This window comes from Vanessa atalanta, chromosome 21 (genome assembly GCF_905147765.1).
Source record: "Vanessa atalanta chromosome 21, ilVanAtal1.2, whole genome shotgun sequence".
NCBI classification, from domain to species: Eukaryota; Metazoa; Arthropoda; class Insecta; order Lepidoptera; family Nymphalidae; genus Vanessa; species Vanessa atalanta.
In genome coordinates, this window is record NC_061891.1 from 3,155,469 (window position 1) to 3,169,143 (window position 13,675).

At 33.3% G+C, this 13,675-nt stretch overlaps 1 protein-coding gene across 2 annotated transcripts in view; it reads left to right on the forward strand.

Moving 5' to 3' along the window:
- Positions 1–13,675, forward strand: part of LOC125072238 — a 103,694-nt gene that overhangs the window by 85,060 nt on the left and 4,959 nt on the right. Inside the window, exons 6-10 of one of the 2 annotated variants that reach the window (XM_047682762.1) lie at positions 10,016–10,285; positions 10,395–10,711; positions 10,829–12,409; positions 13,057–13,273; positions 13,418–13,561. In XM_047682762.1, coding sequence (XP_047538718.1) covers positions 10,016–10,285; positions 10,395–10,711; positions 10,829–12,409; positions 13,057–13,273; positions 13,418–13,561 — 2,529 coding nt within the window. The remainder of the gene's footprint in view (positions 1–10,015; positions 10,286–10,394; positions 10,712–10,828; positions 12,410–13,056; positions 13,274–13,417; positions 13,562–13,675) is intronic. The other variant, XM_047682763.1, reaches the window with a different exon arrangement.

Genomic DNA, 13,675 nt, shown 5'->3' on the forward strand with positions numbered 1-13,675 from the left:
AATACACGTACAAGAACATCAACTAACAGTACTGCACGACTAAAGGTCAGCGATCAAATATAAAGTCAATAAAACAAAGGAAGGAAGTTTGTTTCAGACAGGAGATAAATTTTCAGCTTCCTGTTCCAAGAGCACTTCCTAGTTAATTAGCTGGGAAATGAGACATTTACCCTATTACCGTAAATTGCAAATGGTCCATTGGATACAATTTAAATTTCACGGACGTTTTTTACATGTTTACTTTTTTAATTTATATACAATAGATGGATAAACAAAAGTACGTCTTGATGGTAAATTGTCACCACAACACAGATATTCGCACTGTAAGAAATAGTGACCATTATTAAATTGTTAATACATTAACCTCGATAACTAAGATGTTACGTCTCTTGTATCTGTAGGTACACTTGCTCATAAAAATAATTATTTGGTAGATATCAAAAATATACAATGATGATAAGCTAAAGTTTTAGTTATTTAACACTTTTTTTCATCCGGTATATAAGTAAAGATACGCGGTAGAAGATCATTAAATCTATCTTTGTTTATAAAGTCTGAATACTATTTCTGATTTTATAAACTTCGCGCTTACTTTCATTGTTCTTTTAGGATTCCAAATAAATAAGATGTCTCGTAAAATTAATATGAATTGCCTTTAACAAATATAATGCTTAATCTAAGAATCAATCAAAAAAATGCGTACTTTGAAGATATTATAATACATATTTGTTATTTCAGACACTCGTTCAAAAATATTGACATTAAATATCGTTATTTGTTATCGAATAAAAAACCAAATACAGAACAAGTCTGAATACTAAACATATGTTATTATATGTAATTATAAAATAGATATATTCATATCCGCACAACACAAAAATATTTTTCAATCAAGCTAGCAAATTTTAGGAATGTAAATTTTACCGAAATAAGTTGACAAGAAACTTAATAGTAATTATCTATTAATTACCTTTTATTAAGATCTTTACGAATATGCTCCAAACCTTCTCCTCAAAGGGAGAGGACGCCTTAGATCAGCAGAGACAAATTTACAGGCTGTTAAAGTAATGTAATGTAAGATCTATACACATATTTGGTTTTTATAAACTTCCCGCTACATACATTGTTCTTTCAAAGTTCCAAATAAATAAAATGCCTCATAAAATTAATAAGAATTACCTTTAACAAATATAATGCTTACTCTAATATAATCAATAAAAAAAATGCCTACGTCGATAATTATTTCAGAAATTCGTTGAAAAATATTGACATTAAATAACGTAATTTGTTATCGAATATTTTTTTCTCGTCCAGAGCTAGTATTAATTACCGCAGCATGCACGCAACGGAATCAGGTTTGTACGATAGTGGGTCAGTAGAAATGGGTCAGCGGGGAATTAACCGGACAGAAATAGTGCGTTGCTACGCTAACTGCGGCGCCGGACGAATTGCTGAGAGAATGGACCGTAAGATTACCACGACTTGGAGACATCGCATAGGATTACGTCGATTTATATCCAAGCTAATATTACATCTTCTTTTTTTTTAACCGTTTTTTTGTTACACTATCAAATGTCATGGGATATTTGTTTTTAAATTATGGAATTATAAATCGGATCTTTGCGTACTTTTACTATCCATAAATAGCCGATGAAAACAAAATCATTTGTTATGTCAAACGTTCAATCAAACGAAATAAATGTGTCAATACGCTGGCAACTGTTTTAGTTTGAGTTGTGTCCTTTGTGTCTGTAATAGCTTCGCCCACATCACATTAAATCGACATAAATAAACAAAGTAACGCTTTTGGCGGTAAAATTACTGGCACTTGTTTTAGAATTACTAGTAACATCTACTCTAGTCTTCGGAGCGTGAACTAGAACGACCATTACGATCAGTTCGTTCACTCATTTAATTTTTTACTTTGCAAAATAAAGAATTTGGTCGTGATATTTTTATACGAGAAATACGAACGAACGTGGAATTTTTCAAACAATTTAAACGAACTACGTACGATTTGGTATTTTCAGAAGCATGATTCTTTTATATTTAAGCCGTTTTAAAAACACGATCTCGTAACAGAATCTGAGCGTAAATAAACTCGCGAAAATAACTCGTAAAGCATACATCAAGGTCATTGCTAAATTTTTATTGGTGTTTTCGTCTCGTTTTCCACCAATCATTAGTATTAAAATAAATATCTTAAAATATACTAACGATCTTCCTGTGTGTAACATGTTGTGAGATGGATAATCTTATACATTGTGACAAATCATTGTCGTCTAAATAGTAAGTATGGAAGCAGCTTTTATGTCGAACGTCTTCAGTTTGGAAATCATTAAAAATGAATTATGTATAAACACAAAGTCAACCGCTCTAAAAAAGTCAAATATATTATAATTATTATTTTATACAGATAAAAAAAAAATAGATATAACTACATATGTTATATCCTCTAGGTTGACTAATTTATCAACCGAAGTAACAGGTGTTGTACGGCTCTATCGCGATTAAATTTCCCACTAAATAGATGACTGATGGACTCTAATGAACTGCGGTTGTGGTGCTTTATATCTTCATGGAATCATACATACTTGCCTAATATATAACCTGGCTGGCCTGGCTGCCTAATATATACCTTTGCTTGATTCCACTGCAAATAATAAAAAATCGGTATTGAATCATTTTGTAGGGGATTATTCTTTCTCAATAGTTCGATCTGAAAGCGACTGCTTTCTGTTGCAAGAAAGGAGTTTGATTAGCTAATGTCACGTAGGTCAGTGAAGACATGTATGAGGACTTTACGCTACGATAGCTCCTAGTTACAATACAGATAATGGTGTGTTGTATATCTAGCAATTGTGTATGATGAAATTAAAAAAAAAGTAAATTGTTTAAAAAATATATGTGTTAAATTCTATAACGTATTTCAATCACAGGAGGCGCAAAAGTAAATACTCGTATGCGACTTTGAGTACGGATTGACGCGATAACATTTGGTCGAGGTCTTGAATAAGCTATGTTATTATGGATTCGTGAAAAAATTGCGTTTTGAATGTCGGTCAACTTATCGGTACTTTGTAAGTAATATTAAAGTTGATATAAGCGGTTAAGTGGAATAGTTTTGTATTATAAATAAAAATATATTTAGCAAGAACTGTTTGTATTGCATAGTAATGTAGAGCTAATAGTAAATCCCATGAAATATTATATTAATAATTAACTTGGTAAATTATTAATAAAGTATATAATTTAATTGGTAGGGTTTTGTTCAAGCCCGCCTGCGTAGGTACCACCCAATTACCAGAAATTCTTCCCTTAAACAGCAATACTTAGTACCAATTGTTGTATTCCGGTTTGAAGGGTAAGCGCTAGTGTAACTACAGACATAAGAGACAACATAGTCCCCAAGGTCGGTGGTGCATTGGCGATTTAAGGAATAGTTAGTAAACAACGCCAATATCTATTGGCTGTGGTGACCACTTACCACCAAGTGGCCCATTAGCCCGTCCGCCTAATCTTATAAAGTTTATGTTTACTCCTTCTTCGACATAAAACGTACTTGATATTATATTATAAAGCTATGTACACAAATTCAGTACATAAACACTTAGTGGTGCTTGGTGATATAAACTAACTTTAGTTAATTCACGTGATCTAACCACTAAGCTATCTGCGTAATAATAGCGTCGCTTTAAAATTACATGCAAAGCCTGTGACGCGTATGAAATCATTTTAAACATTATACAACAATGCCGTGACATAAATACTCGAACTGCTTATTTTTTTCTCTGCCGAGTTCAACGGCCTTTATTCCGGTTTACAATTTCGATTACAAGACATATTACAAATGTTATTTTTTCACTCGAAACCTTGTTTTAGGGGTTTCGTTGCGCAATTCTTTGATCTAGTAAAGTCGACCTAATAATTTTAATTTATTAGCAGTAAAAACTATACGATGTACACTGTAGTGACATTTACGTCTGTGTCAGGTTTGAAAGAAAAATATATTCGTATTTTTATAGGGACGCTAAAAATGTTATTGAAATAGTTTTGTGATTTTATATTTGAATGTTCGATTTATATTTTTGCATGGAAGTAAAACATGGTTGTAAATAATATTTCGTCAAAATAATAATCGTCGTAATAATTATAATGGTTTACGGGCTTAGCGATGTAAAAATTCGCAGGTTCGACACTGAGCCCAAGGGGTTATTTTCGTCCCCACTCCTAACACAAGTGATAAGTTTAAAAAGAGGTATAAATAGGAATATTAGTAATTAATTTAGGGCATTGCTACTAATCTTTAAAAAAACATAAGTGAGTTGTTTGTTACACTTTAACGTTGCCAAGGTAACAGATTATGACATAGGGTACCGTACTCCTGATTGTTTAATTCTATAGTTACTCTAGCAAATCTCCGACAATTTCACTTTAATTCATAATTTGATTGTCCTAATAAGGTTTTGGCAGATTATAACAGTCGAATTGACGCCAACCATCCTCGGAATGCTTTTGCTAGTAAGTTGACGTCGGGCAAGAGGCCGGCCGTAAAAGTCTGCCAAAAACGAAATCGTAAAAATAAATGGGATTTGGTCCAGCGAATAATAATGATGTTCCAATTATTATATGTTTTTTAGTTTATCTAATACATTAATTTGTTATTAATTAACATTATTGTAACGATATGATTCCCCTTGAAAAAAAAAAAAAAAATATCACGAGCTTATGAGCCGAACTTACCCAGTGGTTAGAATATATTAATCTGTACCAAAGACTGCGGGTTCAAATCCGGGAATTTTTCAATTTTAAAATGTTCTCCATACGAACCGGCAAGACCCTTAGCTTAGGTATACTTACAAAATTGTTATTATAAGAGTTTAATGTGCAGGTATATTATATAATATCAAGACAATCTATTCATACTTTTGTATAGGATGGCCCGACTTAAACTGGACCAGTGAATGTGTTACTTATTTATGTTCGAAAATGTGACAAAATAAAACGTCATCTTGGCATTTTTAAGTGCGCCATAAAATATATACGAGCAATCCTGGAAACAAGACTACCACTTAATCGCGTCACGTAATACTTGTGAAACGATTAGTTACGTGTATTTTTATTACCCACTTAAATTATATAAAAGAATAATGCTGAAGATGTAGCTAGCTTCGTATCATTTAGCAGTACTTAAAGACCAAGGGTCTTGATTCTAAATGTTTTCTCAGTGTCTTTAAATTTGGTTTAAAGCGGTCATCGCTTTAAAAACGTAATTTACAATTGGATTGTGTGATATTAATGTCCGCTTAACCGATTACAGTTACTGCTCTATTTTCTGCAACGCAAGACTTATTAGTCTGCTTATGTTTTCAAACACAGGTATATCTATTCCGATGGAACGGCTTATTCGAATCAATAGCGAAGTGTTCAGGCGTACCAACGACTGTTCTTGCTATCCGAGACACGGTCTTGCTTTACGGTCGTGTATGACATCGCTGTCCCTGGATTGCGTACACACTTGGGCAATGTAACATTTCCTGCGTAGTTGCTCTCCCGTGGCTAAAATTGGTCAGGATACCTTAATCATCATGGTCTAGTAGCTAGTCAAAGGTATGATTACCTATCTTAGTTTTTTGTGAAGCTACTTTTTGTGAAAATTCCTGCATGAAAATCAATATACTTCAAATATCGAATTCCAGGCTTCCAGGTCTTTAAATCCGGTCCTTTATATAACTAAAATAAAAAGTAAAAACCTATAAGTGTCCCCCTGCTGGGATAAGGCCTCTTATCTCATTGAGGAGAAGGTTATATTTATAGGAAGGTATAAGTAATGACTTTTAAATAGGTTATCATGCCATTCTATTTCAGTATCTTCAATTCATTTGTAAATATTTATCACAGATCATTTTCTTCCAATTACTTCGACTGTCGTCTATAAGGCTTCATAAATGTCGTTAACATCGAGCGATGAACTGAACGTCATTAAAGTCTATTTATAGACTTATGTCAATCTATATGTAGTATAATGATATAATATATATTTGTCATCTATCTTTACAGATATTCTGACAGTTCCTAAAATTAATGACGTAGTTTCGCTTCCGAAGAAAATTTTATGCGATTATTTAGTTTATGAATCTCCAAATTATTGATATAATGATCTTTTATCCACGAACAGAGACCATTTCAAAATGATAATCTTCTATAAAAATTTTGGTAACACTTACCTTATTTAAGGTTTCAGAAATTTTCAGAAAATCTTTCTTAGTGGTCGCGTATGTTATTCTCAGATACTAAACATTCGATTTTCGCTGTGCGATAAATAGATCACAACAGTTAAACATTAACTGTATTATACACCTATCACACTTAAACATTCATAGGTACTGAAAGTGTAAGTGAGACAAAACACGAGCGCTGTCACTCAGCGATAATAAATAAGACAGAGTTAATTTAGATATTATTGCACGTAAGCTAATTCGTAATTCATATTCTCATCCATTATGCTATGTACATTTGAATTGATAAATGCTGAAAGAAATGGGTCAATGTGGAAAGAGCGCTTGAAGTATACATTTCCAGTCTTGAATTTAACCGTAGAACAAGCGTGCAAATAGAAGTGACTTGGGGCATGCAATGTAGAAGATTAAATGTTTGCTGCAGCTGCAAAGAAATGTAGCTCGTCGAACAATTAAAATGTATTATTATTTTATTGATTGAATTTTAGTTAGGCAGACTTAATGACTTATTTGATGTAACGTGGTCACCACCGTATAAACATTGTCATTTTAAGAATTATTATTTATTATTTACTTTATAATAAATAAATTATTACTTAATTTTATAAAGGTATATTTTTTGCAATAAAAAAACTGACTTAATTCCCAATTTGAATTTGAAATGGACAATTCGTTAGTACTCTATTTTCGAACCTTCGTCCTGCCTACTACTTGAGTATGTGTAAGGCGAAGGCGATTTTGGGTGATAAAGTCTGGATACTATTTCCATGAAACCTTTTTTTTCCGTGCCTGGAATTATATTGTCAGTATCTCCACAGTTTTATATATTGCTTGTTTATTGTTCGCGACTTGACGGTGCCAGTGCAATACATTTCAACCTAAATCACAGCGACGTTTATTAATGAACTTGAATACAAATCGCATTTTATACGGTATACAAGTGATTGAAGAACTTGTTTTAAAATTTCAAATTAATTAATTACAATTATTATATAATATAAAATAATCTTAAGTGTGCGAATTTAAACTGTGGATGCATTGAAAGACCACCACAAGCTTGCATCGAAAACTCGAAACAAAACTAAGTGCAAATTGATCTTCTTTGCGTTCTTTAACGATTCATCTTATTGGGATAAAACTTTGGGGAATACTTGCCCTAAATAACAAGATTTCGTTCTTCAAAACAACCGTTTTTTATTATATTTTATTCTACCGGTGTAAATTCAGGAAGATACTCTTCAAATAAATTACAAGACCAAATGAAAAGACTTAGTTTAAACAGTTTCTTTTAATAAAATTGATTAATCGAGATCGAATATAATATCAGATGTCTCAACGATCAATCCATGACAATATTCAGTTCACTTGATACGGCTGTTTACAATATGACTCAATGACCCGCGATATATCTTGCTCAAATTACATGGATCGTTATTATTCTTGAATCGTTGGAAGAATCTCCTAGCGAACATATTCTGGGTCTTCCGACCTTTTAAGTTAACTTTGTTTATTAGTATTTCGTGAAGGGACTTCTAGTTTTGATTCCTTCTCGTATCCCCATTCATGTTTGTTGATTCATTCAAATCTTGTTTTCCTTTTCTGGCATGAGATGAATTATAAACAGATACAGAAAATGATATAAGGTACATAAGGTGATATACTTATACAACTGCGCAAATGCCCCCCCCCCCTTTTTTTTTTCTCGCGGCCAAAGTTGCAGGCAGAAACTAGTTACTATATAATGAAATCAATTTACTAAAAAAGTTAATTGTATGAAGGCGAGAACTTTTCCTGTTTATAAAAAAATTAAGCAAACTTCCTTTTAAGCAATTTCTTTCGAGTGTTCTCCGAGGCACGGGAGCGTAAGCACTGCTTAGCAACTTTTAAACTCCAATATGTTACTGAAAATTTGTTTACAGTATATGTATTTAATTTGAACCCAGAACTCGAGATCTACATCATTCTAAGTTAGCCACTAGATCAACGAGATATATGATATATATTATAGTATTTCTAGCGAAATATTTTGTCTTTATATCAACCGAATATGACGGTATTGTGATCAGGGCTTTTCCATTCAACAATGAATAGTCTGGCAAGCGCCTGGCACTTGGCAAAAATCCAGACCTCATCGAATGGCCTTGGCATGGTGATGAAATAATTACGATTCTGTATCGCACAATATGTAATGACACTCGATTTTAAGTGTTTTGATACGACGGATTTATTTTATTATACCTACTTGAAAACTCAGACTTTTTTTTCTATTCGAATTTTTATCAATTATGATACATTGAAATAATTAAATTAAATGATACAATAACATTTCGTCAGTTTTTTTAATCACCAGTTTCAAACACTTATATTAAATCAATTACTTTGAAAATTGACAGTTAATTTGAAGATAAATTTTCGGAACTTCGAATTGAAGATTCTTCTGTAATAAAGATAATTTTTATACTTATAAAATAAGCGATTTATTTCTGTTTTATTTATACTCGACAAGTTCTATTAAAAGGAACTGTCGTAGTTCTAATTTACATCCTTAATCTGCATTCAGGCCACAAGCTTTGTGGACACTGTTTCCTGTTTAGTGTTTATTTGCTCCCATTTCCGTCTCGATTGATTCTCGAAGCGGTAACAGAGGCAAATGAATCGATTATTATTTGAAAATCGATTTTCAAACGCTAATATTACTTGTAAAGGTAATGAACGTTTCATTGTTTGTATATACATTTTTGTTACAATTTCAAAATTCAAATCTCCGAATTACACGTGGCGGACAAAAATATGCCACTTGTGTTTTTGCAAACTCCCATTGGAGCGGCTCGTAAAATAAGATGTAATCTTTGGTCTAGTAGTAAGACATTAACAAGGTGTTAGCTTTTGTAATCTTCCGTAGATTTTGTCTCCATACTATTACATTTAAAACTATAAGTCTGGATACGATAATTTTCAATGTTCAAGTATTAATATACCTATATATATTTCCATTAACCCTTACTATATCAGTTTTGTATAATTGTTCTTTAGAAAAACCCTTGACGAGCAGTGGAACATTAATCAGTCGTTCTAACATTTAGAACATGAATGAATGTTTGAACGTCCGTCTGAAAGTTGTTCGAAATCAATGATGTCGAAAAATTATCGAAAGTGCACATTTCTTTAATTTCAAACAATTATATTAAAATAACTAAATTTTTCACGCCTTTCAGTTTGTATGTCAATATACATAACATACTTTGACAATGAAGAAGTTGTGTAATAAGAATCGCAAAAAATTTTGAATATACATATAATAATATTTAACTCGAAACTAAATAATAGGAATTTGATTCTTTTGTGTGTTCGTTTGCTAATTATATTCAATATTAACTTCTCTAATGGTGCCAGTTAGACTTCCTCGTTTTACAAATAAACGTTTTGAATAAATTTACATACGAATCGCATTATTATGTGACACGTGATTTAAAGTTTGTGATAAATTACGAAAATTTTCCAAACTCCTACATCGATGTTTTTTTCGATTGAAACGGGGAATTTAATTACGTCTGCGTTACAACTGATTGAAATGCGAGAGTATTATTAAGAAATAACGTGCCCATCCCTAGAATAAGTGTCTACATAAAACGGTACTTAAAGATTTAAAGAGCTACTTAAAGATAAACTCTACTTGAAGATCCTAGAAAATTCGACTACAATTATGTGATGCTGGTTTGATGAACCTGGTCCATACAATCGTACGACTATAACATGATAATATTCTTTTGTTACAGGCAAGTTTTGTCTCACATCAAGAACATCCCTGAATTGATTTTACTGGGAAGTGAATCTCGGACCATGAGACGCCTGCCAATATTTTCTCTCATGGTTAAGCATCCACGTGGCACATTTCTTCATCATAACTTCGTCTGTGCTGTTCTCAATGATGTATTCGGCATCCAAGCAAGAGGTGGACTGAACGGCAATCTAAACTATGGTGCTGACGTTCTGGGTATTGATGACCAACTCCTTAAAGAATATGAGAAAGTTTTGGACGTGGAAGCGTAAGTTACCGAATTATTGTAATATTTGATCGATATAATATTTATAAATAGTATCGATAAATGAAATCCATAGGATATAGAATAATATTTATTTCGAAAATTATTTCAGACAAAAAGAAATAGCAAGAGTTCGTAAGCTTAGCGTTGTTAAGTCACCAGAGGTGCCAATACATAACGAACCACTCAGGCCAGGCTTCTGCCGAGTTTCTCTTCCTTTCTTCATGTCTGAAAATGAACTAGCATTCATCCTAGAAGCATTGAAGATGGTAGCCACAGAAGGTTGGAAGATATTGCCTCAGTATGTTGTAAATTCAGAAACAGGGCAGTGGAGGCACCACACATGTTCAGTACTGAGGGATAAGAAATCATTATATTCATTGAGGTTTAATGACGGACAGATTACTGCCCACGAAAGGAGGATATCAGGTAAATCTGGGTTTTATTATTATCATTATGTATAGCCTCTGTAGAATTCATAATAAAAGCGGTGAAATGGATAAAATGTCTGCCATACGTAATGTTTAATTTGTTTTATTTTTCCAGGCCCAGGAATTTTCCCTCAAACGTATACAGAATGTTTGCAAACAGCGAGAAACCTGTTCAATAGAGCAAGAAAATTAGCTATGAAATGTTCCAGCGTGGAACCCGAAGTCAGTTTTAATCCAAAGATCGATTACTTGAGATGGTTCATGTTGCCAAAAGAGGCACATGACCTTCTTCTTGGTAAATCAGGTAACGTCAAACATATTGTTCCATTTGACCCATCCGGATACACAGGAGCAAGAAAGAGTTTGAATATATCCAGATCTTCGAATACCTCATCGCCGATACTTGGTACTTCTCCAAGGCACTTTAGTTTGTCAGCAATTGATGACTGTCACTTATTTAGACTAAAACAAAAACAAAAGTTCTTTTCAAGAGAATCAAGTTTGAAGGAAACTTCTAAAGAGGAAGCTGTCACAGTGAATTCTCATCCAGTTCAATTTGCAGTAGGAGAATCTGTCTCACCATTGCGATTGGTACCACAAACTTCAAAACCAGTACTCATGAGATCTCGATGCTATTCTTTGGGGTCAGATATACCCCAAGTACCTCTAAGTGCAGTGACTAGAATGAACCTAGGACTAAAAGAAACTAGTCCAAATAATAATGTTAAAGTAAGCAGTTTTTGTAACTGTGGAAGTCAGACAGATTTACCTTCAATGGACGATGGTATTATTTCACCAAATAAAAAATATCCCTATAGTGCTCAGAGTAGCACTTCAATATCTGATTGTAGTCAAGTAGGCCGGACATCACCAACTGCTTCTGTCACATCTCACACATCGGAAGATTTACAAGCCTATGTCAAAGAAATGACAAAAGAAATAGCAACAGAAATTAAGTCAGAAATACGCGGAGTCATATCTAAAGTCGATGACATATTAGAGAATTCTGACTCCCTAGAACAGTCCAATTTAAGCATGACCTCAGTTTCTAGTCAGAGTGATAAAAATTCTGTATCCGTCATTGATGTCGCCGAATACTTGATGGGCGTATCAAGAGAAATGGCGTCTGAAGTAAAACATGAGATTAGAGAAATGGTAAACAGAGTTGATGAAATGATTTCTCCGGATTTAAATAACTCAGGTTCGAGAAAGAGCTCTCCTCCTCAAGCAATCAGAAAAAGAATTGCCTCCGGCCCCGAACTAGGCTTGGATTTAAAAAAACTTAATCCTTCGCAATCTTTAAGAAAATGTCCAACAAGTCCCGTATTTCCATCGCCATCTCATTATGATGAAGATGAAAGTCGATTTTGCAAGCGATCGCCAACTATTCAGTCGCCTAAATCGGCACAATGCACGCCCTCTCACGAAGCATCAGGACCAAATAGTATCTCTTTTAATTCAAGTGAAACCTCTACCCCCGATACAATAATCCAAGTTGTGACAACATCTCAGAATTCTCCAGTTCTACCGAAATCTTCGAGCTCAAACAAACTATCGGACGATGAAGTTAGTTGCACGGATGTGATATGCAGACATTGTTGTATTAAAAAAACATGGAGCCAAAATGCTTCCGTCAGCTCTCAAGACAGCGGAATTAATATGACTTTCACTGAAACCGATTCTCTAATAGATTTAGGTAAGCATTATTTTTCGTATTTAATTAAGTAATAAAATAAATATGTACTAAGTAGAAATTTTTAAGGTTACTAATTTATTTGTTTGCGCATGTGTTAGTCGCTTGGGATCCATTTAACGAATTTGATTAATTGTATGCGAAAAACCTTGGAATAAAATAAAAAATAACAAATTATACAGTATATTTTCATAATACTTACGTAATGCACGTACATACACATGGATGTAAATAAACAATATTGTATGTGCTTTATTATGTATAGCTTTATTATTATATAAATGATGTAGTGACAATAAAAATGTATAAAAGCAACCGAGTTGTATGATGTCTTCATCATATCTTGATTTGAGCTGAATCTATCCAGATTTTACAACATTCACTTGTAACTATTAAACTAGTTGTAATTGATTTATCAGACAGTTTAATAATATGTTTTTCTCGCGAAACTTCACGAATATATAACTGGAGAGCATGATAATATACAACTATGACAAAATGTAACAAATTTGCTCTAAAATAAAGATTATACTAATACTTATTTTATTATTTACAACATGCCTTGTAGACGGAGATCAAAAAGGGGTCAAGTATTTTACTGAGTTCGAAATGAAAAAAAATATATAAGATCTGCTATCTAATAATTGCAGTAAAATGGCGAACTTCTTCAGATCCGACGACGAACAAAGTTCGGAAATTACAAGGCAGACTTCGCATGTGCCAGAAACATGAAAAAAGTGAGGTCCCAGACATCATAGAAGGCGTGCCCGTGTGTTCGGGAGATCACACGAGACAGGAGAAGACATTCGACACTGACTCGGGAAGAGTCGCCTTTCAAATACCAGACGACGTCGAACGACAAAACCGGTATGTGTTTTACGATATTTGTAAGCTGTTTCGTCTTATTATAATTTATGAAATAATTAAATATACTTTGTGGTATAGGTTGTTGAATTTGAATATATATAGTTATTACCATTTATTGAATTCGTATTAATGTTTCTACACCAGGAATGTCCCCTCCGCGTCAGATTCTAAAAGATCCAGCAGATCGTCCAATGCCTCGTCTAGCTGCTCTGACAGAAGCTCTCGGTCCAGCGGCTACGGTACCGATGGTCAGAGAACATCCCATGATGATCAATTTTACGATAGAAGGTAAGAAACTATGTAACATTCATTCCCTCTTTTACACTCTAAAGGACTCTACCCACTACATCGCCACATACTGTGACCGAGGTTATAACGTGACAGAACAAAAAAACTTTGTAT